Genomic DNA, 27,619 nt, shown 5'->3' with positions numbered 1-27,619 from the left:
AAACTGTGTATTTCACAAGCCAATATGCATAACTGACTTGTAGAAAACTAAAGGTGAAAAAACAGACAATTTCCTGCTAAAGCACTTTCACATGCATTCTGAAATAAAGTGTTTCTGTCTTTGATTTTAACTAAAAGTTGATCTGCACATAGAAATATTGTGAACACACTTTGCTGAGTAGCCTACTCCTGATGCCTAGCTAGCCCACAGCCCAGAAAATGGAACAAATCCATCAATAATATATTAATATAGGAAAAGTTGACAAAATAATGTCTGTTGATAGCAATGGTTCATGTCATCTGAAATCTGTCCACCTGTACCTATTGCTGGCTGCCTGCTGTTGTCCTCTGTTACCATTGCCAAACACATGACTGAATTATATCAAACTTACTTGACAAGGCATTAGTAACAGGGTGAAACTCATTTCCAGTGGCATTTTTCAAATTTTTTACTCTCCCTGTCCAGCTACATGTCTCTGGTGCCCTCTGCTGATAACTTTGAGTGCACTGATTAAGAAAGTTATGTCACGAAAGTCATGTTTTTAAAAGAAATCTTCAGCTATTATGAAATGGAGAGAGTATGTTTATTCAATGACCCAATCAACTTCAACAACATCAACTTATCAAGGCAACATCTTCATTGGCAAACAAGATTTGTAGCAATGCAATACTCCATGAATTAGTTACAATTGAAGGACGTAAATAAGACAACTATTGATTACTTGATGGTTTATACACACACGTTTGTCCAACATACTTTTCAGTTATTGGTTTGGAAACAATTCTACAAATACATTTTAAAACTTATATTGGATAAATTGGTATATAGACCAGTCAAAACATGCAGGTATGTATTGCATCACAAACCCTTTGTTTCAAAAGTAAATTTACCAAAGGCATAGTGTTCTAAAGGACAGAATATCAGATACAAAAATGTTACAGTAATTTATTTCTAAAGTCAACATTGAGCCTTGTTATTAAAATTATATTAATTTATATTTTTGCAAAGAAGCATATTTCTACAATAATTAGTTTTCACTACTTGGTTCTAAGTAACCTACAAGCCTATATCAAAGTGCACATTCTCACCACATAAACAGTGGCATAAAAGCTTGTACACTGTTGACAGATTAACAAAATGACTATAAAATATAATTACTGAGCTATATGGATGCCCAAAAAGAGGGATGATGTTTTACTTTATTCTAATACAATTGCTCAATGAAAGGGTTTGTTTGACAAGTCAACGATCTTATGCCTATGTCTTGGAAACATTTCTGTTCAATCAATGGTGTACAAACCTTTTCAGCCCACTGTGTATAACTGTACAGATATATCCGTCATGCTTATGGAACCAGTCAGCTACCAAAGACGGAATGTTGTGGCAGACTACTGAAAAAGCCTTCACCATCACAATATGATTAATCTGATCTGAAAATGGAGGGGGTGTGGAGAAAAACTTTAAAAAACATATTAGTATAGGGATAAGGATGGTCTTTGAACATCAAGTAGTTTATTAATTTGCACGATTGGCTAACAGACACCGGTATTATAGTGGGTAGGTTCTAACAATAGTCCGGAAAACTCAACAAAAGATCAGTAACTGTTGTTTTACCACATGTGAAAAGGCCTCTGATTAAAGACACCCTCCACAAAAACACTACAAAAGTGCTTTTGCCTGGAAAACAATCACGATTTTGTAGCATTTCCATCTTTTAACACCAGGTCCCAGTTCCATAGATAACAAAAAATCCCCACAAAGGGGCCACAATCACTAACCTCAATGACTCAAGGACAAAGACTAATAATTGGGGATGGGGGTGTTGCACATACCGTTCTGTAGTGTCATGACAAGATGTGGTTATGGTGTTGTCTATTTAATTACCCTTAAGGGGAACTCCATCGCCCATGAGGGTGAGAGAGCGAGAACAGCTTGTAGAGACCTTACTCTACCCAACCTTCCCTCTCTACCCATCCATGTCTTCCTTGCTCTAACCAGGCTTCACTCCTAGCAGCCGAAGGTCTCCTGAGATGCATAAACCATGTACAGAAAGCCGTCCTCGTCACGCTCCTGCTCATAGATCTCCGATATGGGTGTGGACACGCTGACCATGCTGTGCTGGTTGACCAGGAGGAAGAAGGCTTGAGTGGGGTTGAGCTGTAGCCGGCGCCTGGAAGGGCATGGGAGACAGGGCTGATCGTTACACCAATGGTCGCGTCGGGGTGAGGGTCAGGGCTGATCATTACACCGATGGTCACGTCCGGGTGGTGGGTCAGGGCTGATTGTTATACCGATGGTCATTTACATTAGGGCACAATGTAGTGAAAACAGTTTAAACTTTTACACAACGATCTTAAGACTTCAAATCTAACAAAAATAGTATTTTGAAAGGACTTGGCCACCATAGGGACTTCAAGGTTTATGTTTGTTCCGCTAGGTGAAACATAAACCACATCCTTCACTCAGTGACTTAAATTACTTCAAAAGGCAGATTTTTGCATTTGTAAGAAAAACCCTTGATTTTGTCCATCAGTTTCACACGCATGTGCGTTTACCACAATTAAGGTAAAAGACTATTATACAATACACATTGTGAAAGAAAACCAAGAAAGAAAACCAAGGAGCACATTGTGGATTACAGGAAGTCTAAAGACTGCCGTCACACCCCAGTTCATTGGCACTGAGGTGGAGCATGTGTCCAGCTTCAAATTCCTGGGTGTTCACATCTCTGAGGACCTCTTCTGGACCCTCAATACCTCAGCCATGGTCAAAAAAGCACAGCAGCGCCTGTACTTTTTGAAGAGCCGGAAGAAGGCCCACCAAGATCCTTGTGAACTTTTACCGCTGCACAATCGAGAGCATCATTGCTAGTGAGTCTGCCAAAGCTATTTCATTTCATGGCATAAGAAAAAAAAAATCATTCCATGGCATAGCATGCTTTTTTCTTTCATTCGTGAATGACATTAATACAATGACCATCAATAAAGGGGATGATAACTAACTATCATTAAGTGAAGACGAGAGATTCGAGGAATCCACCATAAATAATAAATAAATGACGTTGCTCTCAATAGATTCAAACTTATGTCTTACACATGAGGCACTGTCCTTAACCACTATGCCACACATTTCAGCAGTCGCTAGACTCTATTGAGGATTATGTTAAACTGACTAACGTTTCTTATTACGTTCATCTCCACCATAGCATCTATGGACTGTATTGCTGTTGCTACTGGCCATTTTAACAGCTTATTAGCCAGTAATAGGCTTACTAGTATCCACTAACTTCCTAGGAATAATCATAATAATTGAGCAATTGCTAGCGAGACAGAAGATTAACTTTTCCATGCCAGAAACAGTTGCAATATAACCATATACAGTTTCAGTTAAGGCTAACGTAACTACTGTATGTTGTAGGCAGCAATATGTTTGTCTATCCTGACCTAAAACGCATGCGTACTTCGAAAATCCATCAAACAGTCATAATATAACCGTAAACTGCCAGTTAAGTTTTCGTCTATACGGAACAATTCATAATGCGTACTTGGCTTCCACTGCGAGGAGATACGAACTTGGAGATATAGTTCGCAAGTCCGCTTCTCTAACCACTTCTCTATTTAACAAGGTATACTCAGTCAGAGACATTCGCTGTTCTTGGTCCGGCAAAAAAGAGAGCATCCCAGAGAGGAAGAGACATTCAAAAGTAAAGATGGGGAGGGGTTCACCACTCTGTTAAAGACTACTGAGGAAAACAGTGCAACAATTTTAAGAACGTTTCTCCCCGTCAAATTGCAAAGAGTTGGGGGATCTCATCTACAAAATTAAGAGACCACTGCACCTTTTTCTTTCCTTTTCAAAAAAGTTGAAAAGGAAGGTTTTGAGTGAGGAAGGGTTAAAATTAAGAGACCACTGCAAATTGAACGCTTCTGTTCCTCACAAAAAAAAAGGAAAGAAAAAGGTGCAGTGGTCAATTTTTTTCCAGAGGTTTATGTTATATATTATCATTAAAAGACTCAGAGAATCCAGAGAAATCGCTATACTCAAGGGACAAGGATTAAAACCAATATTGGATGGCCATGATGTTCGGGCCCTCAGGTAGGCACTGCATTAAAAACAGACATGGTTCTGTAGGGGAAATCAGTGCATGGGCTCAGGAACACTTCCCGAAAACCATTGTCTGTTAACGGTTTGTTGCTCCATCCATAAATGCAAGCAAAAACTCTACAATGCAAAGAAGAAACATAAACAAGATCCAGAAACGCTGCTGCCTTATCTGGGTCCAAGCTCATTTAAGATGGACTGAGGTGAAGTGGAAAACTGTCCAGTAGTCTGATGAATGACAATTTGAAAAAAAAATTGGGAATCACGGATGCCATGTCCAGACTAAAGAGAAGAGGGACCATCCGGATTGTTATCAATGCACAGTTCAAAAGCCATCTTCTGTGATGGTATGGGTGTACATGGCATGGGTGACTTGCACATCTGTGAAGGCACCATTAATGCTGAACAATATATATAGGTTTTGGAACGACCTATGCTGCCATCCAGACAATGTCTTTTTCAGGGAAGGCCTTCAGCAAGACAATGTTAAACTGTATTCTGCACATACTACAACAGCATGGCTTCGTAGTAAAGGAGTTTGGGTTAGGGTTGTTTCGAAAACAAAATGTGACAATTTATTGAAAATAAAAAAACTGAAAAGTACTCAAGTATTCAGACCAGAGCATAAAATGAGCACCTGCCAAATGTGGGTGGATTTTGGCATTTGGGGGTAGAATGTTCAGTTCACCAGCCATGCTCTCAGGTGGTCATACAGTTTTTTTTACAGTTCCACTCAGTTTTCAAGGACATAAAATACTATTTAGTCAAGTATGAGTACATGCAAGTTGTGATTAAAGACAAATCAAAGTATTTCTGATGTTTACTTTAACAGCTGTACTAATTCAACAATGCATAACAATGGCATCAACATTGTTTGCACTGACTGTAAGTAGCCTACATTGAAAAATTAAATCCCAGTGCAAAACACTTTTGAGTATTTACACTATTGGTCCAAAGTTTTAGAACAACTAAATTTTTCCAGTTTTTATTGAAATTCACCCAGCTTTCACCCTTCTGCCCAGGTCATCCCAAACTAGCTCGATGGTGTTTTAGTCTGGAGAATGTACTGGCCATCCCATGATTTGAAGACATCCATTTTGTTATTTTCTTCTAAGGTAGTTCTAACATAGCGTTTTGTTTTGGGCAATTAATATTGCTGTAGGATGAACTCCTGATCACCTTAGATGTACACCAAAGGTGTGGCACTGCAAAATAATCTGGTAGCCGTTTTGGTTCAGGGTACTACTCTGCGCATGTCGCTGACACTGGATCCAGCAAAAGAGCCTTCCAACTCAGTTTGACAGTTTTTCGTTGTGCTCTTTTGTTTATACCTTTCCAAGAGTTTTCCATGTAGAGTTTTCTCCCAGAACTCTCCCCACTTCTCTTTTCATCTAGTTTAATTAATTGGGTCTGAAAGGAGCTCCAATACATAGATCCTCAGAAATGTACTAGGCTGGATGATGTTAGACATTTCTAGAACTAAATTTACATTTTAGAAATGTCTGTTTTTCTGTTGGCTGGTATGTAACTCTGGTCTTTGTTTGTGAGACACGTCTGAATGATATCAGTAGATCATTGGGTTCTCTGACCATTTGTTAAACTGCCTAAGGGTATTTGTCCTTTGTTCTTCAGGAATGTGTCCGGCTGTCTTTGATGATGTTCCCCTAGCCCCTTCAGGTAAGTAGGGGTAATTTGCCCATTTGGGTAAAACACCTAGGACAGGACAGAGGAAGGCACAACTGAGGGCAGAAAGGGATAAAGGAACAAATGTCTTTAGAGAATGAATATGCAGATTCTTATCCTCACCCATTCATGTATAAGTATTGATGATTCTCTAGTTACCTTCGAGATCCCACTGACCTGGTGTCTCTGTATATCTGTTTGCAAATATTATACAATACTGTTATGTGTTTAAGAGCATTTTGATCTCTGCCTTACCTACCTTAAAAATAGTTCTAATCAATGGAATTCCCATCACAATGACCTGAACACTGCCTCTATCATTGTAGTCCCTATCACCTGCCTACTCAACCTCTCAGTACAATTGTCTGTAATCACTCTAGATTGGAAATCTGAGCTGTTGTTCTCCTCTTCAAAGGAGGCAATCAAGCTAGACCTAAACTTAATAGAATGATTTACATCCTGCCCTAATCCAGCTCTAATGTTTTAAACCCTGTTAGATAAAACAATTTCAATAGTCATATCCTCCGTATTCCTACCACAGTGTAATCAGGTGGCAGTAGGTGTTCCTCAGAAACACTCAACCTAAATTACAAGTTGTCTGCAATGCACAACAAACACTACTGTGCAGCTGTTTTATTAACCTAGCCAAAGCCTTTCGCTCTGTCAATCTAGACAGCTGCTAAAGCTTAATTTCTATTCTATACATTCTACATCCAGATGAAGGAATTTGGATGGTCACCATTTGCATATGTTTTGTGCAACTTGTGTGTTGTCTTAACTCCAGTAACAATTAAATGCATGCACTTCAATGAGTAAATTATTCATGCCTGCCCCACAAACATCACATTCATTGTAACTTTCTTACTCCATTATACCCGTTTCTCAAACATTAAAAACTCAGTAACATTTAAGTGTTTAATGTGCAATTGTGTGTTCTGTCAGGTTGTCATTATAAATGAAAATTGGTTCTTAAATTGGCATACCTGGTTGAATAAAGGTTACATTTTAAAAATACACTGCTCAAAAAAGTAATCACCACAGTATAACATCAAGTCAATTAAACTTGAGGGATATTAATCTGTCTAGTTAGGAGGCATAAGCGATTGTGAATCAATTTCACTTGTTTTTGGTGCAAATTAAAGTGACAACAGGTGCACTGGAGAGGAAACGGGAAGAAAACCTACAATAAGGGAATGGTTTTTGCAGGTGGTGGCCACAGACAATTGCTCCCTCCTTATCCTTCCTGACTGATTCTTCTCTAGTTTTGCATTTTGTGTCCTTATCAGTACTGGTAGCATGAGGCGATACCTGCAGCCCATTCAAGTTGCACAGGTAGTCCAGCTCCATATGTGCCATCGCAATGTTTGCTGTGTCTCCCAGTACAGTCTCAAGAGCATGGAGGAGATGCCAGGAGACTGGACAGGACCGTAGAAGGGCATCAACCCAGCAGCAGGACTGGTATCTGCTCCTTTGTGCAAGGGTTAGGAGTACTGCCAGAGCCCTACAAAATGACCTCCATGGGGCTACTGGTGTGGTGGCATGACAGCCCAATGTCCTCTAGTGGGACCTGTGATCACAGCCCAGCACCGTGCAGCTCGATTGGCATTCGCCAGAACACCAGAATTGGCAAGTCCGCCATTGGTGCACAGATTAGAGCAGGTTCCCACTGAGCACATGACCTATGTGAAAGAGTCTGAAGATGCCACAGTGAAACGTTAAGCTGCCTCAAACATCATCCAACATGACCTGTTTGGCAGTGGGTCAGTGATTGTGTGGGATGGCATGTCCTCGGAGGGTCGCACAGACCTCCAAGTGCTAGTCAAAGGTACCCTGACTGATGTTAGATACCTAGATGAAATCCTCAGACCTTACAGTGGTGCTGTGGGCCCTGGGTTTCTCCTGGTACAGGACAATGCACAGCTTCATGTTGCCAGAGTGTGTATGCAGTTCCTGGATGATGAAGACACTGATACCGTTGACTGGCCCCCACGTTCCCCAGACCTGAATAAAATTGAGAACCTATGAGACATTATGCATCGGTGCATATGACGCCACAGACTCAAAGACAGTCTCTTCCCTGCTCCAGGTCTGGGAGGAGATCCCCCAGGACACCATCCGCCATGTCATCAGGAGCATGCCAGATATTGTCAGGACTGCATACAGGCACGTGGGGGCCATACATGCTACTGAGTCAAATTATGAGTTGCCATGATGAAATTCACACAAGTTTGAACAGCCAGTGATTTCAATTGTTTACTTTGTCTGTGTGAGTTTGAATCCAGTTTCCATAGACCGTTTCCATAGTTACGTCATTTTGTTCTCAACGAATTACACAATGTAGAGTAAAGATTTTGATCTTTAATATATTTCATTCATAATGACCCAATGTGTGATTTAGGTGTTCCCTTACATTTTTTGAGCAATGTACATTTGGAAGTATGCTAACTAACCCTGCTCACATTCATTATGAACTTTAACCTGTATTCTACCTGGACCACTGTGGTCACCATGACGAAAAAACATACTGTGACCTTCCTATAAAAACAACACACTGCAGGCTACGTCGTAGACATACTAAAGCACAAAATCATATTTTTTGTTATTGACATGATTTTCTTTGAACAACAACCTTTTCCGTCAAGATGGAAGGAGTTCAAGCAGATTACGGGCCTAAACAAATGCTTTGTAGAATGTGGTTACCCAACCAGTAATCTCGTTCTAAGGTACTTCTACCCAAATTTGCAAGAATAGTCTAGTACTTTTGCTTCAGCTATGGCCTATGTAGCCTATAAAATCACCAGAAATGTATGGGGCTGTTTAATAACATGGACATATCAGAATGTTTTTGATGTAGATTTGTCACGTGTGTAAACTGCACATGGTAACAGCAATAAAAGATACACAGTGAATTTGGTTGAGAAACTTTGACAGTTGCAATTATATGGTTAAAGTGATATTTTCTACACATCTATGCAGCCAGTAGGCTGTAATGTCTCGACATTAGATAATTTTGTCACGCATTAACAACACACCAAGTATGAATATTTTGCTAGACACCATTAAGCATAGTGTTGAACTGACTAAAGTTTCATATTAAGTTTACTTACACCACAAATAGCATCTAGGAACAGTATGGCTCTGGGGTGTTTTAACAGGTTATAGGCCAGTAATAGGTTTACTAGTACCTAATAACGTACTACTTGGAATAGTCATAAGAATTGAGCAACTTTACACTGCCAAAACTATTTCATTTCATGGCATAACAACGTGAATGACATTGATACAATAACTATCAGTCAGACCATATCGCCGGAGCCTCTTGAACATGACCAGGCTACATCACCGGAGCTCCAGGAAAGTGAACGGGCCATATCAGTAGGGCCCCTGGGACATGATCAGGCCGTGTCACCGAAGCCTGTGGGGCAGGAGCAGGTGATATCACCAGAGCTCCTAGGACAGGCCACACCATCTCCGTCTCCATCATTCCCCCTCTTGTGTTTTTCAGGTGAAACTGAGAATTTGACCTGTGTTGGAACCAAATTATCTCACTCCTTTGCTAGCCCTGAAATCAAGTCTAAAAGAAGAGCACCCCAGCAAATTTTGAGAAGAAAAATCTGCCAGGAAGCATATGAAGCATATGAAGAAACTTTAAAGTGGTGATGCAATGGAGACGTCACTGGACAAGTGTGGCATGGCAGTTTGTGTGAATCTCAGTTAAACAGCTTTGTTACAGACAGTTCAATCTGTACCCAAACAATAAGCGATAAGAACATTGTTGTGAATTGTTGTGAAGCAAGGAAACAAATGTGGTTCGTAAACGATACCTCAATGAAGCAGCAGAGCAAACCTTTATACAACTTTTAGGTGGATTTGAATTGAATACAAATAACTCAATACATGACATGGTAAATGAGCTAAACAACAATCTGACAAATGCTCTAGATAAAGTAGCCCCAATTCGAGTCAGAAAGAGATTAGGAGAAAAAACATCACCATGGATGGACAGCTCTGTCCGTAAATTAAAAAGAGCAAATCGGGCAGCTGAAAGGAAATGGAGAAAATCAGGACTTGAGATCCATCATATTATCTATAATAAAGCTATTTTTCCAATGACAAGATCAAAGTCATTAGAGCCAGTATTACTAAAACAAATATAAACTTCCCAAACAAAACTTGCAAAAAGCACATGAAGACTTTCAACATCATAGCCACTTCTGACCTACAAAAGATTGTTAGGGAGAGCAAATCAACCACGTGCGTTCTAGACCCCATCTCAACCACTTTTCTGAAAAACGTCTTCGACAGTATCTCATGCCCCGTTCTAACAATTATAAACAAATCCCTTGAATCTGGTGTCTTTCCAAATGCATACAAAACTGCTGTTGTACAACCACCTCTTAAGAAACCACAATTAGATTCTGAGATATTAAACAACTATAGACCAATCTCAAACATACCATTTCTAAGTAAGGTGCTTGAGAAAGTCGTTTTTTACCAAGTAAATACATTCCTAAATGATAATAACATACTGGAAAGGTTTCAGTCTGGTTTTAGAGAGAATCACAGCACAGAAACAGCTTTGACAAAATTAGTAAGCGACCTAAGACTTAGCGCAGATGCAAACAAGGTCTCAGTCCTGGTCCTCCTAGACTTGAGTGCAGCATTTGACACCATTGATCACGACATCCTTATGGATCGTCTTGAAAACTGGGTTGGTCTCTCAGAAAGTGTCCTCAGATGGTTTCAAACGTACATCACAGGTAGAAAGTTCTCCGTCAGTCTTGGTGAACATATATCTGAGGAACATGACATAATATGTGGTGTGGCACAAGGAAGCTGTCTTGCTCCACTACTGTTTTCACTATACATGCTACCACTAGGCGATGTCATTAGAGAATACAATGTCAATTTCCACAGCTATGCTGATGACACACAGCTATACATTTCTGTTGAGCCGGATGACCTAAATACAATAGCCTCACTATCCAGGTGTCTAATTGCAATAAATAATTGGATGAGCACAAATTTCCTAAAACTAAATGAAGATAAAACAGAAATCCTTTTAGTAGGGCCCAAAGTCAAAGGGAGAAAGTCAGCACAAGCCTTGGTAATCTGACCTCACTGATCAAACCTGAAGTAAAGAGCCTAGGTATTACCATAGATTCTGACCTACATTTTACCTCCCATCTGAACAAGGTGACCAAAACCTCTTACTTTCACCTCAGAAATATTGCTAAAGTAAGACCATTCATAACCCAAAAAGATGCAGAGGAACTAATTCACGCATTTATTACAACCAGATTGGACTACTGCAATGCCATCCTTACAGGTCTCCCCAAAAAGTCTTTAGAGAAGATTCAACTCATCCAGAACTCAGCAGCAAGACTTTTAACAAAAACAAAGAGGCGACAACACATTACTCCAGTTTTGAAATCACTGCATTGGCTCCCAGTCTCCCACAGGATTGATTTCAAGGTCCTATTGCTTGTTTATAAAACTCTAAACGGCTTGGGACCAGCCTACTTTACAGACTCTCCACAAAGGTCCCTCAGATCCTCGACTGCTAACTTGCTAAAGGTTCCAAATCCCACTCATAAAAAAATCGGTGATGCTGCCTTTTTTAACTATGCCCCAAAGCTGTGGAACAAAATACCAGAAAATATAAAGGAGGCATCATCTATAAACATATTTGAATACAAGCTATTAAAAACATATCTTTTCACTCTAGCCTTCAACTAAACCGGTAATCTTTGCTCTTCGTAAAACATTTTTTAATTTCTCTGCCTGCAAATGTGCTCTATGTTTTTATTCATGTCTTTTTATTATTATATATTTTTTTATTCTCTGTTTTGCTTTTATTGCTCTTTATTGCTGCTTATTGACCTCTATTGATGTAAAGCACTTTGAGCTGCATTCCCTGTATGAAAGGTGCTATATAAATAAAGGTTTATTATTATTATTATCAATACAGGTGACGGTAACAGTTTTGAATAGGAGGGTGTGGCTGACACAATGATTGATAGATGGCGTATCTTGCGCGTATATCCAATGCCAATGATGCTATTAGCACCGGAAGGACATTTGACTAAGACCCACTTAATAAAAAAAGATTGTGTGGGTGTGTGTGCACGTTTGTACAGTCAGGTTAGGGACGAAACCACTGTTAAATTGTGAAATGAATAGTAGCCTTGCAAATGCATATAGATGGCCTAAAAGAATAAAAACATGTTCACACCATTGTGTATTTATGAACAATAGAGTTAGGCAAAACATTTATAATTGAAAGTTTTTACTAATATCCTTACAGCAAGCGCCGAAAGTCAGGGGGCCAACATAAGCTATCCAGGCCAAGGTTTACATTAGATATAGACGGTATCACATGTAGATGTCCCGCAAATGAAAGTAACAACGGCTAAAATATCCTGTGGGAAAAATGCAAAATAAATACATTTATTAAAAAGCATATTAAATAGCATAATATGTGAGCTATATTTGAGTGTTTGGTTGTGTGACTAAGCAAAACGTGTTTTTATGTTTAATATGCAATGGGACAGCAGACTTATATACATACATTTTAATGGGCATTATCTAATTATTAAATATGGTTGGAAATAAAATGTGACTTGCAATATTAGCCAAAATATTTTACACATGCATGGGTGTTTTTTATGTCAGAGTTGATGCGACAAATAAGCAACTGAAACATGTTTGTCTAATAATATTATTGCGAAATTAGGCTACATTATGGTGCATTACAAAACAATTCTAAACTAGGTTTAAACATAAAAAAACTAGTTTCAGTAAATTCTGAGCCTATAACGTTCCGCAGAGCATGTCAAACGCTTCTGCATGCATGGGCTAGACATCCTATGAAAACTGGCTTAATTTGTGTATTTTATTCTAACATATTCTCAAATCCCATATTCAGATTGGAAACATGATTTTGGAATAAAAATATTGTGCAAGATTGTTTTCTATAAAAATAATTGCGATCTGGCTCAAATAATTGTGATCCGGTAGAGACAGTTGTCGTTCATCTAATTACAGCATTTTCTAACTGCAGTAAGATCAGGTAGATTGCGTCAAGCTGTGATTGCACTGGAGGAGCTATAACGCTGAAAATGCAATTATTTCTCAAATCGTTATCTGAACGAGTTGCACACAATGTTCCTGACATTACAGCTCCAAATAGAAGCAAAATGTTTCCAGTTGTGTCTTCATCACTGCTATAATTAAAAAATATATATATAAAGAAACACTAATAGCTACACAGAAATAAATATTATTTGTTTAAACACTTGAATTATCTTAAGAAATAACATGATACAAAGCACAGCTATTGGCTTAGATAAATGGTTTTGAAGTAGAGTATTGTAGAAAGCATCCTATGATAATTAGCAAATTGACTTTAAAACCGGCAGTAGTCTATAATGTATACTCACCTAATTGGTCAGACTACCTTTAAATGTCACTTTTTTTTTTCGTTCTACAATGCTGAATAAAGCTTGAGAATGAGAGTTCAGTTGTTGGAGAAACAAAATAATTATATTCTTATTATGACCGGCTTTTCTCTGTTGACTTGGGCAAACTATAAAACCAAAAATATGATTCATTTAATTTATTTTCTTTAACACCTAAACTATATTTTACTAAAATATTTCTACTTATAACCAGATAGAGGATTTACACTAGTCTAGAACCGACAGGCCTTTCAGACCACCAGTATCCATGTGGTTTAGCCATGTTAGCATACAGTAGTCAAAAATAAAAATTGAGTTACAGGATTCTTTTGTTTTGAATGTCACATGAATTTGAGGAACAATGTTTGTATTTCAGGTAGGAATATGAAAAAAAACTACTTAGAAGAACACACACTACAGCATTTTTATTTGTTTATTAGGCTCTAAAAACTAATTTAATTAATAAAATAAACGTAAATTCTTCAGAATAAATCCATGTGTTTTTATTTTGAATTAATTTTTACCAGATCCTTCAGGTTTCGTGGCTGTCGCTGGGCAATACGGACTTTCAGCTCCCTCCAAAGATGTTCTATTGGGTTCAGGTCTGGAGAATGGCTAGGCCACTCTTAACCCTAGCCACTCCGTAGTGGTTAGGGTTAACCCTAACCACTGAAGGATCTGGAGAAGGTCTGTATGGAGGAGTGGGCCAAAATCCCTTCTGCAGTGTGTGCAAACCTGGTCAAGAACTACAGGAAACGTATGATCTCTGTAATTGCAAACAAAGGTTTCTGTACCAAATATTTCTGATGTATCAAATACTTATGTCATGCAATAAAATGCTAATTAATTACTTAGAAATCATACAATGTGATTTTATGGATTTTTGTTTTAGATTCCTTCACTCACAGTTGAAGAGTACCTATGATAAAAATTACAGACTTCTACATGCTTTGTAAGTCGGAAAACCTGCAAATTGTCAGTATATCAAATACTTGTTCTCCCCACTGTATATATATGATAATGTATATCAGGTTGACCTTCGGCGTTACAAAAATGTTTAGGGCACAAAGGCCATTGAGTGAAATAGGAGGATTTGGAGCTTACAAATAAATAACTTAAATTGCTGATAAAAAAGCATGCGTGACAAAAACATACATTATTTACTTATGTAATATCGTACTTTGAATAATAACTTGTTTTTTTCCACATAAAAAGTTCAATTATGTTTTAATCCTTGAAATTACATCTCTCTCAATTTTTATAGATTCTGGAATTTTTCGTTGTTTCATTTCACTAGTTTTAGTTGAGCATTCACATGGACGACAACAACTGGCAACGGTACAGACCATTAAGTAACGTTAAGGCTAGTTAGCAAGAAGGCTAACATTACAGCAGTTACACAAAAGTAAACCGCAAAGTATCCTTTTACATCATAATCACCTTTGCTAATGAGTACTACCTAAATAAACAAATGTAGTGACTTGTGTGTAAAGAAAGTAATTTTTGTTTTAAAAAATTTAACCACAAACGCTGCCATGTCTACTGATGTCAAACCTGACGTTACTTTTCGGAGCAATCAAAAAGCGTTCAGGTCTATTCGCCAGTATTCTCACACTTGGAGGTCGGAATTTCCCACTTCCCAGTTGCTCATGAACGTACCTTCCAAAAAAAAGAGGTTTGATTCAGTAAAGTCAGCTATTTATTGAACGATAGCTAGCTTGATTACCTGAATGTAGTCTTGTGGTTGTTCTCAGTTGCGAACTACAAATTTACAAACAAACCAACTGCTGATCGGGGGATATTGACAGTAGCACGGGCAGAAAGGCCATGGTGGCCGTAGGGCGTGCAATGATTTTCAGGGCATCACGGCCAGAGCAAAATGTATACGCTAGTTTACGCCATACAAAATGGCATAGGTTTAGTTAAAGTACACTGAAGTGCCAGAAAAGCTGGTACAGACGAGCCCATACAAAATGCATAGCAATGCCACCAATGCACGTGTAGAAGCTTCTAGAGCTGTTTCATGGTTTAGAATGTTATCATGGTTTAAGCGATTTTAAACGCAGTTTAATAGTTTGAGCTTGTGAGATGGTTCATAGCATTTCGGAGGTAGAGGAGAAGTTTGGATTTTCACATACTACCATTTCAAGGGTGTACCGTGAATACAATAATTCTGTCAAAACATCAAACATACGACAGCAGTGTGGGCGTAAAAAGACTGTGGGAGAATGTGATCAGCGTCGGCTGGCAAGAATTGTTTCACGCGATAGGCGTGCAACACTGCCTCAAATAACATCTGCATTCAATGCTGGGCCCTTTAAAAAACATCAGTGTGTGGACTGTGCAACGTTCCCTTCGGGATATGGCTTTTAGGAGCCAATGCCCAACTCGAGTACCCCTGATGAATACTCTAAACACAAATATGTGCCTCGTCTGGGCTCAGGAATACCGCCACTGGAAACGAGTAGTCTGGTCTGACGCATTTCCAAAGGTTTCGGGCAGATGGAAGGATCCGTGTGTTGAGAGAACCCCATGAAGCCATGGATCCCGCATGTCAACAGGGCATTGTACAGGCTGGTGGTGGATCCGTAATGGTAAGGGGTTTGTTTATCTGGGACTCAATGGGACTCCTGGTACGTCTACAAACGTCTCTGACAGGTGAATGCTGTGTGTGCATCCTTTCTGATAGGTTACACCTGTTCATGTCCTGCGTTCATTCTGATGGTTTTGGCCTATTCCAAGAGGACAATGCGCCGCCACACAAGTCTAGACATGCCAAATTATGGTTAGAGGAACACTCAGCTGAGTTTGGGGTCTTGCCATTCTTATCTAAGTCACCAGATCTCAACATTATCTAACACATCTGGGATGTCATGCAACGCGCTGTGGAAGTATGGTGTTCATTGCCTACAGAATACTTCCGCAAGCTCACTGAGTCCCATCATATTTCTGCAGTTCTGCGCTCCTGTGGGAGGCCTACCATGTGTACCAGTTTTTCTGGCACTTCAGTGTATTTTTCTGCATTACTGAGAGCCCTACTTCAACAATGAAGACCTATTTCCGTTAATCCATAACATTTCCATGGCATGACTAATGGGAAGTGACAAATGCAGAACCCAAATATAACAGGGTGTATTTTGGTGCTGGAGAGTGTTTTCACCAGAAATCCTAAGAGGATGTCAAAGGTTAGAGTGTGCACATTGCGGCTTTCCCCAAATTCCAACACCCTCTCTCAGAGTGACCAACACACTCCAGGCAACTACACAATCTGGTCACCATGGGACTGAGAACACAGGCATATCACAGACTTATGTTTAGAAAACATTTGTTTGGACCGAGTACACAGGCATACAAAATGGGAGAGCTAGGCAAAGTGATGTGCAGAGCCTATGGTCTACTGGCAACTCTCTTGGCTTAGTCATAAGCCCTCTCGCCACCTGAGATCAGGGTTCAAATCCCCACTCTAACCATTGAATGTGGCTTCCTTTAATCTCCATTCAATCTCAAGTTTCAAATCTGAATCCCATCTGTCTAAATGGTTTTATTTTTTGGGGTTTAATTTGACACAATGTCAGTAGCCTCATTCTAAAATATCTAAACTGGATACAAGTAAGCAAATAAAAAAAAGATTTGTGGAATGAGTTCTACACAAGTTAATGACGGACTTCGTACCCATGTTATTGTAAACAGCACATATGAGCCATGGTTCTTAGCAGGAAACCAATGGAGTGCCTCCTCCGGGTAGGGAATGAGGCGTTAGCCCAAGTAAAGGAGTTCAAGTATCTCAGGGTTTTGTTCACGAGTGAGGGGACAATGGAGTGGGAGATTGGCCGGAGAATCGGAGCAGCATGAGCGGTATTGCTTTCGCATTACCGCATCGTGACGAAAAGAGAGCTGAGCCTGAAGGCAAAGCTCTCGATATACCGGTCAATTTTCGCTCCTACCCTCACCTATGGTCATGAAGGCTGGGTCATGACCGAAAGAACTAGATCCCGAGTACAAGCGGCTGAAATGGGTTTTCTCAGAAAGGTGGCTGGCTTCTCCCTAAGAGATAGGGTGAGAAGCTCAGTCATCCGTGAGGAACTCGGAGTAGAGCATCGAAAGGAGCCAGTTGAGGTGGTTCGGGCATCTGGTAAGGATGCCCCCAGGTCATCTCCCTAGGGAGGTGTTTCAGGCACGTCCAGCTGGGAGTAGACCTCGGGGTAGGCCCAGGACTAGGTGGAGAGATTATATTTCGACACTGGCCTGGGAACGCCTCTGAATCCCCCAGTCAGAGCTGGCAAATGTGGCTCGGGAAAGGGAAGTTTGGGACGCTCCCCTGCTGGAGCGTCTGCCCCCGCGACCCGATACCGGATAAGCGGATGAAGATGAGACATATGAGCCTGGAATGCTTTCCAATCTATGTTCGAGGGACTTTGAAAGTTTTTAACATTATTTAATTTTAACAACAATATTGCGAAGCGGGGCTCCAAATGAATTCTGGCAGTGTTTGGTAATCCAATAATCTGTTTATTTATTCTGGTGAAAGACTGTTCTAAATGTTTGACAAAAGTAAAACTATACACAATATATTAAAATTCTTAGTTAGGATTGGTATTGCAATATCTTTAACCTACTCAGTGAATAAATTACATGTTGGGCTTAATGACTGAATAACAATTTTTGTAAGTAAGGGCAGAAGGGACATGTCTTTGTAAACCCTTTATAACATTGCAGTTTGTTTGATTGCAGATGCAACCATCGCTTCCCAATGAAAACCTTGACACTAACATTAGTTATAACATTAAAATAACATTTATAAAAGTTTTGTATTTATTCAGCCCCACAAGCTAAACTACAATCCCTGAAACAATCATACATGCTATGCGTACAATAGGTTAGCTAAACGTGGCTATTTTGCGAACACACATCGCTAACGTAGCTAAATAGAAACCTAACCTCAAAATGATTCACTCTTCTGTGAATGGATGCTTTCACTTCTAATGCTGCAACAGGGATGAAGAGTTTTTGAGAAACTCATGTTCAGTCACGCAAAAGTGGTTCCCAAAATTTCGACATCTGCCTATTTTTCTTTTTTTTACGAATTGTCGTCAATTCTAATCAAGGATTTTTTTGGAATCAAATTACTTGAGTTAGTTAATGAACATTATCTAGCTAACACTAACATCTGTCTAAATAATTCTAGTAACATGAAGGCAATATCCTTTAACCCATTTTAGAAATTCCAGCCTAATTATAAGATCTTGTGTAATTTAGAAGAAACAGTAATTAGTCTACTTAAAGTCGTTAACCCTGTTCATGCAACAATACAGAGGTGCAATCCATGAATTACGATACAACCTCTCAAACTAACTCACTGTCTGCCTTTTATTGCTGTTACCACTTGCAGTTCATACACTTGTAGCAGAATCGCATCAAAACATCCTGTGAAATGTTTTTTAAAAGTAAGTCCAACTCCCATAAAAGGGAGTATACAGAGGTGTATGAAACATATGGGGAACACTGTAGTGGGAGATTGGTTGTTTAAATTTGCAGACTGAGCTGCCGGTGTTCTTACAGGCTACATGTCTGTTGTCCTGCTGCACAAGACCTTAAGGAAATTTGGGCAAAAGTGTCTGGGAATAAGACTAGGTTATGACAAAACAGTCCTACCTAATTATCTTCACTAATTCGCTCATATTGACATGGTCAGGGACAAGAAACTTTGTCTTGTCCAACACAGGCAGCTGCTTCTCTCCCTTATATCGCTCAATGATTACCTGTAAACAGAACAAAAGTACAGTTAAAAGATGCAATTCTACTATTAACATGACAATTCATACTATATTATAACACATACAGTGTGATGTGAAAAAGTAGTAGTGTGACATTGACATTTTTGGTTGTTTTTGTTCTGCTCCCATACTTTGGATATCACATGATCCATTGGAGTTGAAGTGCAGGCAGTCTGTTTTAATGCTGATATCTATATACCCACCAAAAAATTTCAGGAAACCAGAGGTTTTAATGACTTGTGTATGAAGTAGTAAAATGGTAAATCCTTTTATATGCTGTCTTTTTAGAGTTTGTTTTACAATAACATACATCACAAATATTAATAACAAACTAAACATTAGTACACAACATTGTAGATACTATCCAAACTGAAAATATGCACTTAGATGGTAGTTATATCACTTATATACACAGTGAAATAATAAAATTGAAAGTAATAAAATTGCCACTGTCCAAAAACATTTGCACCTCATTAAATTAGGGCCCTAAATATAAAATTATATTATTCACTACTCTAAAGATATCATTCAAGCTAAAAACCTTGTCCATATTTCTTCACTACACTCTGCAAACAATCTTGAACAACTTACACATTTGCAGTGGGCATGATTGCATGTCTTGAGAACTAAATTGCTCTTCCTGAAGGCCTAATCAATTTATTGCTATCTGAAAAGAGCTTTCAATCATCCAAACCAAGGGGAATGCATGTTTATTGTTATAGTGTGTGGTTAGAAAAGCTAAAAAAAAACATTATTATCATTCTGTACTGTGTTCTGGAGGCCGGTGTCAGGGTAACTTACTGGGATTTTGTTGGGATGCTGATCACGAATTTGCTGCACTTCTTTACAACGATCAGCTGCATAAAAAGAGACAATCAATGAAAAAGTGACTCTGTGATCAGTTTTTAGATAAAACAGGAATTGGCATGCTTTGTTCTAGCTGAAATCTTTAGGGTTCCAGACAGTGATATACACAGTTGCATTTACAAACATTTGACATGGCAGTGCAACATAATTTTTAAGGTCACTAGGTTGGCAGTTATACAAATTGTCCATATTAGTTTGTTTTAAAATTTCCTCAAATTCCAATCTTAAATATTTAATACAAACAGGGGGGCTCATGTGTATTTCACCAAAATGAATCATGAGAGTAAATCTTCCTTGTTTCTCTGTTAGCTGCAGCATTAGCACATCATTGTGGAGAGGGAAACATTTTAATAAGCACAAGCATGACTGTTGGTCAAAAATGTAAAGTTAAAAACAACTACCAAGTTATGGGTTCCTGAGTATATGAAGCGTTTCAGGGCTTCAATTAGGACATTTTTCACCAGACAATATGACCGGCAGTATTTTATTTTCCCAGACATTTGAGAAAGATAACCGGGATACACAGGTAACAGGACTATGAACTAATGAACATGCAATTATATGTAACTTTAATGAAAGCCAAGATGTTCATATGATGAAATGAAGTATAAACAATGTTAGTATTACATAACAGGTTTTACTGGAGGGCAAAACATTTCGCATCACGTCTTTACTGCTAAATAATGTTGCAATAGAGAAATACATCTATATCCTACACAGTAATGAATTCAGGCTGTTTGAACATTTTAATCTGCCTTGTAAATATCTGCAGAGGCAGGTATTTTGCCCAGTTGCCCATTGCCTCAAAATCATGGGCAATGCAATGGGAGACGATAATTGCTTTGTTTTCACAGCAAGCATTTTATTTCAATGAACAAGGCTGTTTGGCATATCAGAAGATCTTGTCCGGATCTTGACCATTTTAAAATGAATTGCTGGAAAATCGAAACTTCCCAAATCCTTCGAGCAGTGATGCACATGAACTGGTAACATGTTCCTCCTGAAGACAGGATTTGAGGCTGTTGTTATTAGGTTTTAGGGAAAATCCCTCCCAACGGCACAATGAAAATGAGCATAATAAATGCAATCTTTGTACCTTTTACCTAGTTAGGGTACACTTAAGTCCCTTATGAGGACTTTGCGAGAAGTTTGGACATTTTGGGAAATTAACTATTCTTGGAGAATTTGTCCAAAAGACAATTTTACTTTTTATTTTTTTTTATTGCCCAAAAGCTGTCTATATACTACATGAACCTTAAATCTTGGATCCTGTATGAGAGGTTAAACATGAACACTTACTAATGTTTAATATTTTTTTCTTTTATTCTAACATATCCTTGGTAGAGGATGACCAGTAGGCTTGATACTGTCCATCCTTGCTGTCTTGCCAGGTGGGCTCTCGTCGCCACTGGGATGCCCTCCCTCCAATGCCTTTCGGGGGAAGAGTCACTGGCTTGTTGTTGACTCTCTGTTGCGCACTTGTGCAATTGGGCTGTACGCTGCTAGCAATACTCGGCCCTCATTCAGGGGGGTTGCGGTTGGTGGGTGTCCCTTTGGTTGATGCCTGGCAATATGGGTGGATTGATTTCCTGCCTGTTGGGCCCTGTCCGGGGCCTCCCCCGGGTAGGGCCACAGTGTCACCGGACCCCCCCGTCTCAGTTCCAAGGTGTTACGCTGCTATATTATTGTGCTGGGGGATATGAGGGATGTACTACTAACTTTTCTCAGTCTCCTCAAGTTTTACATTTTAGAAGGAGATGAGGTCCTGGTCCACACCTGCGGATTACCTGGTTTACAGCCCGTTGCTGTCCCTGTCCACCTGGTCATACTTCTGACCTAGTCTAAAATCAAATAGACTCTGGATTTAGCCCAGAGAAATGTATTTATTATTCCAATTGGACTCTTAATATCTCACCCGGCACAGCCAGAAGAGGACTGGTCACCCCTCTGAGCCTGGGTCCTCTCTAGGTTTCTTCCAAAAATTCGACCTTCTTAGGGAGTTTTTCCTAGCCACTGAAATTCAACACTACTGTTGTTTGCTCCTTGGGGTTTAAGGCCGGGTGTCTCTGTAAAGCACTTTGTGACAACTGCTGTTGTAAAAAGGGCTTTATAAATAAATTTGATTGAACACAGCGAGACCTCCGGGAGCACTTGTGAAGCAGACTCGACAGACTAAACCTGTGTTTCACTTGATGATGTGCTAGCTCTTGCCACCATGACATCACTTACAAGTGTGCTTAGTGCCATCAATTAGATAATCAATATTTATTATGGATATATTTTTGGGCTTCTTATGCTCTGTTGAAATAGGAAAGACAGAGAAGGGAGTGTGCTTCAATAGCAGGGGCAAGAATCAAACCCATGATGCATCAACAGTGAACCTTTGGACCAACAGAGGCCACAGAGAATCAGTTCTTTCATACAGCAATATAGTATTATTGAATAAAATTGTAATTATTTTGAAAAACAATCTTATCTTAAAAACACAGGTTTAAGTTAGAAACAAAAAGGGGTGCAATTCTAAAGAGTAATCTTTTGCATTGCTAAGTAATATCTTACATCTTTTTTAGCACATAGCCAATAGCCAAATGTAGCCTATCATTAGCTGAATAAGGAAGGCATGCCCTAATACAATTATAAAATGTCCTGTGGAGTTCAAATTATATTTTGGCTGATTAGGATGGTAGTACTGAATGCTACCAGTGGAAAAAAATTATTAGAAAACTCAAGTGTCTGTTTCATATGGGGTGTGGGCGACTGCAAAAATTAACAAAATATGGAATTAAAGTTTGTTTAAATAGGTCTATTGAAGTCAGTAATGCACATAATTTTCCATTTTCACTGCTGACCTGAAAGTCAGTAGTGAAAATCTACATATTTTTAGAGATCACAGTAACATGAATGTGACAAAACATTTGTGCTGCAGGTCGATTCACCCTTTTGAAGAGAAAGTATATCAAAACCTATGGTGGATCATAAGGCACAAATGGATTTGACGAGCAACTATGAATAATTATATTGTTCTTGATTTAAGGTGCCCTATGGCAAATAGGCCAGTGTGCATTACAGAGGCATCAAAACCCAATACCATCTCTAAAGAAGGCAAAAAATGTGAAGCAAATTTTTTATGTTAAGATTAATTGTATAGTATAACATCTCCTAGCTAACTAAGACTGAGTGGAATCCAACAAATTTCAGCTAACCTACCTACCTAATTTTGCTATACTTTAGCAATGTCATTCCCAAGGCCCTAGAACATTATTTAGGCAAAATGGCTTTTAATCATCAATATGGCTGCAGTATCTGTAGAATGTTAATATCAATGGCATCTGTGACTGCATTGTTGGTTTCATCACCATTCTGAAGTACTATATTTGTCCTGTGTCCAAAATAATAACAAAACATTGGTTCCATATTTAGTCAACTCATGTACCTTACAAATCCCATTGTATTTTACACCCATGAATGCTTTAAGCAAATACATATTACATAACCACATGTTGCAGTACATGTCCATGCATGGCTTTATATCTATTCAAATAACACACTACAATTACGCAGTATGCACCCTTTCAGTTTGCCGAATTAGGGTCTGTAGAATCTAAATACCTGTTAATATAAGTCAATATACCTGCATAAGTCGAGATACACAAGTTAATAGCCACATTTGTTATCTAATATATTGAGGTACCTATGTAATATTCTCTTAAACCCCCCATTCCTACCATCGTCTTAAGGCTCAAATTACATCATTATTCATTGAGCACGTGTACTGGGGATACTGTTTCAGAAGTTTTCTTCATCATATCTTGTTGTTAATAATAATCTTGATGCTGATAGGTTGTTATGTTACTTTTCTTTGTAGCTGGTGCGATTGAGCAATCGTTAGCGATTGAGCAGGAGGATCATAATTTCAACAGACCAACGATAGACTTGCGCAGTAAGCAAAAGATAACAACCAAAGTTATTGTAAACTAGGCCTCAGTCTGACGTTGGCTGTATGATCAACAAATACATTGGTATAAACGTTATATACATACCATTACTGAATACTTTGAGCGGTTGTCACCAAATCAAACCAGTGCAGCAAACGAAATGCTTAGCTCACTACAGTAGCTACCCAGTTAACGTCAGCTCAAATATCTAAGGGTTAGCATGCAAGGTAGCTAGTAGTTCGCTAGAAACAGGCTAATAACACAAAAACATGACTTACCGAATGTCCTCCTTTGTTTAAATGGTCTGTCGGATGTCATCGCTGTAGATTTTATATCAATAGGAGAAATAATATACTAATCAGAGCTCGCTAGTGTCGCTAGATGTTTTGTTGTTGGTCTGCTACAGACATTTGCCCCTTGTTTGTTGTAAGGGTCAGTACTTACTGACTTCGTCTTCACCAAAACTGCAAGACCTTTACGTCACCCAAATGATTTAAAGGGAAAGTTTTACTTTTATTTTCAGCACAAACGATGCCATCATAACCGTATTGTAATGAGGAAACCTTCAGAATAAAAGCGTCAATGTCAATATATTGCATAGTATATAATTCGTTTTAAAGATAGGACATTTTTAACACGTTTTCTAATGAATACAAATAGCAAATAATATAATAATTATATAGGTTTAAAATAAAATAATATAACCCACAATATTAAAGCATAAGATGTGCAAGACTCTAGACCTGAATTTAGCCTGTGCAAATTGCATTAAAAAACAAAAACTAGACATTGTGCCATGGAACATGTCATTCGAGAATTACTCACTAGGGTTTAAAGAATCCATATAGGGCCAATTCATGAGGGAAAATACAGAGTATAGTCAGCAGCACAGATGGCAGCAGCGCACCCATCACTTACACACAGTTTTGAGTTAGTTATTATGATGTCTATATTAGCTTGTGGTTTTCACCTGCACCTCATGGGTTATTGTGTCAGTGTGTTGGACCATGTGGTGCCGCATTTATCAACGGCTTTATTAAAAGAGAACTAAAGTTTTTTCTGTTTTGTTTTATTACTTTTTGCCTAGCCTTTTATGCACTCGCTTTCCTCGCACCTCACAGAATAACATGTCACCACATAGAGGCACCTTTTTTACCCCATTTTGATCAGTTTGTTTGTTTTCAGGTTTTCTTTTCGTTTTCCCTGCACTGCCTAGTTCGAGATGAGTCAGAGTGGGCACAGGGATGGGGCTTGAGCCTCGGTTCATGAATCGGAGCTAGAGGATAGACAGCGTGCCATGAAGGAACAGATCGTCGGATTAGTTTCATCACCCAGTTTTGTGCCCTAGGCAGGGAACGGGCGCGGCCTTTGAGTATCAATCAATCAATCAATCAAATTTTATTTGTAAAGCGCCTTACAACAGCCAAAAGGTGCACAAGGCGCTTTCCATTAAAAGCTTCAGTAGACACCAGAATATAAAAAATATTAAAACATATAAAAATATAAGATAAATAAAGAAAATGTATATATACATATATATACACATACACCCGCATACACATATACACACACATACACACACATACACATAAAATATATAAAATGAGCAGTCGAGTCAGAGATTACGTGTTAAAAGCCTGTCTGAACAGATGTGTTTTCAACTGCGATTTAAAAACACTGAACACGGTAATGTTACGCAGGGATGGTGGTAAAGCGTTCCACAGAGTTGGGCCCTGAACTGCAAATGATCGGCCTCCAAACTTTTTGTATTTGAATTTGGGAACAACCAGTGAGGTGTGTTCAGAGGAGCGGAGAGCTCTAGCAGGTTGGTAGACCGTTACTAATTCGGCGAGGTAGGCCGGGGCCAGACCATTGATGGCCTTGAATGCAAACAGCAGGACCTTGTACTCCACCCTAAACCGCACCGGAAGCCAATGGAGCGAGCAGAGGACTGGGGTGATGTGTGAGCGTTTGGAGGTGTTTGAGAGGAGACGTGCTGCTGCATTTTGTCGATTGAGGAGTGATTTATTAAATCCAGTGTAGAGGGCATTACAGTAGTCAATCCTCGAGCTGATGAAGGCATGAATGGCTTTTTCAAGGTCAGCTTGGGACAAGAATGTTTTGACCTTACTAAGAAGCCTTAGCTGGTAAAAGCTCGCCTTAACAACCGCACTAATCTGTTTATCAAATTGCATACTTTTGTCAAAAATAACACCCAGGTTACGCACAGTGGGTGCAAACTGGGGTGTGAGAGGGCCAAAACTTGGAGAACTGCAGGGTGAATCCGGGCTAAACAGAATGTATTCAGTCTTACCTTCATTCAAGTGAAGGAAATTCTGAGAAAGCCACAGTTTAATGTCCTGAATGGAGTTATGGAGAGGGTCCAGCGCAGAACGATTGTTCAGAACCACAGGAAGGTAGATCTGAAGGTCGTCTGCATAGAAATGGAATTGAACGTTATGATTGGAGATGAGTTGACCAAGAGGCAGCATATAGAGTGAGAACAGAATAGGACCGAGAATGGAACCCTGAGGCACACCGGATGACAAAGGGGCAGCTGAGGAGGAAAAATCATTTAGCATAACTGAAAAAGTTCTGTCAATAAGATATGAAGAGAACCAATTGAGCACTGTGCCCTGCAGACCGACAACATGTTGAAGACGGGAGATGAGGATGGCATGATCCACAGTGTCAAATGCAGCGGTAAGGTCCAGTAACACCAAAACCACTGAGCTTTTACTGTCCAGGGCTCCGAGAATGTCATTATGGACCCTCAGTAACGCTGATTCGGTGCGATGTCTAGACCTGAAACCAGACTGAAATTTTTCCCCATGCCGTGCAGTTGGAGGTGAGACTGAAGCTGGGTGAAAACAAGCTTCTCCATCAGCTTGGACAGAAATGACAGGTGGGATATTGGGCGGAAATTGGACAGTATGGAGGGATCAAGGTTGGGTTTCTTGAGTATGTGCTGTCTTTCCGGACAGTGGCGGCGTCCAGTGGCTGGAATGAGCCGGCTCTACGGATCGCTTTTTGCCCGGGACTGCGGACTGATGTCAAAATGGAGCTGGCATGTGTCAGCAATTCCATGCCGCTGGACGTCTGCATTGCCCGGGCAATTGCTATCAACAGGCAGCTTTGGGACCGTGACCGTTGGGTGTGCTTTGCCTAAGCGCAGACACTGTGAAATTGAAATTTGCCTTTTAGTGTTATGGTGGTGGCTGGCACACTTGGAGGTATTCGCCTGATAACTTAGGATTGTATACGAGAATAATGTCCTACATTTACTCCGAGGGATAGATTGGCGATTGGTAATATAATGCTTTACTAAATTGGTAAAAATGGCCTCGTGGTTTCATTATAGCAGGTTGAAATATTGTGTTTCTCTCTCCTTGTATGGAGTAGAATGAAGAACCACATGGCGATAACATTAAGAACACGCGCTGTTTCCCATGAAGACTGGATTTGCATTCAATATAGTCATGGCCTGCAACAGTGTGCAAAATAGCCACGGCCCGTTTATTCTCCAAATAGCCAAAGCCCGTAAAATTAGACTGCATATTTTAAATGTTGAATTGGGTTTGGTTGAGTAATGTAGTTTGACTTTGTTTGTATTTACAATGATGAATGGGATGGCCTCTATCAACCTTTCCTATTACTACGGGTTCAATTAGGGTGTTCTGGCTGTTCTCACCTGTGGTAATTTCCCGACAGGAGTATATTCAGTTTTGGGTTGATCAAACGTTAAGTGCAAAGTAACTGTGTTTTCCTCTCAATAGCTTTCATGTCGAAATGTATGGTT

General features: G+C 39.4%; 1 protein-coding gene across 1 annotated transcript; it reads right to left on the bottom strand.

The window, feature by feature from the left end:
* Positions 1–564: 564 nt before the first annotated feature.
* Positions 565–24,301, bottom strand: map1lc3a (microtubule-associated protein 1 light chain 3 alpha). Its single transcript, XM_010867316.3, has 4 exons — positions 24,099–24,301; positions 19,820–19,875; positions 18,897–19,003; positions 565–2,170 (listed from the first exon to the last, which is right to left on the bottom strand). The coding sequence occupies exons 1-4, from the start codon at positions 24,136–24,138 to the stop codon at positions 2,008–2,010; spliced, it is 366 nt and encodes a 121-aa protein (XP_010865618.1). The 5' UTR covers positions 24,139–24,301; the 3' UTR covers positions 565–2,007.
* Between the last annotated feature and the right edge of the window lie 3,318 nt (positions 24,302–27,619).

This window comes from Esox lucius, chromosome 17 (assembly GCF_011004845.1).
Source record: "Esox lucius isolate fEsoLuc1 chromosome 17, fEsoLuc1.pri, whole genome shotgun sequence".
NCBI lineage: Eukaryota > Metazoa > Chordata > Actinopteri > Esociformes > Esocidae > Esox > Esox lucius.
The sequence above is the reverse complement of the archived record's forward strand: the minus strand, read 5'-3'. Positions and strand labels throughout refer to the sequence as shown.

Coding starts and splice junctions, on each gene's coding strand:
- map1lc3a (XM_010867316.3), bottom strand. CDS start 24,138: ATGACATCCGACAGACCATTTAAACAAAGGAGGACATTCG. Junction 19,876..24,098: donor TAAACAAAGGAGGACATTCG/GTAAGTCATGTT, acceptor CTTTTTATGCAG/CTGATCGTTGTAAAGAAGTG. Junction 2,171..18,896: donor GAATTAGTGAAGATAATTAG/GTAGGACTGTTT, acceptor ATGCCCTTCCAG/GCGCCGGCTACAGCTCAACC.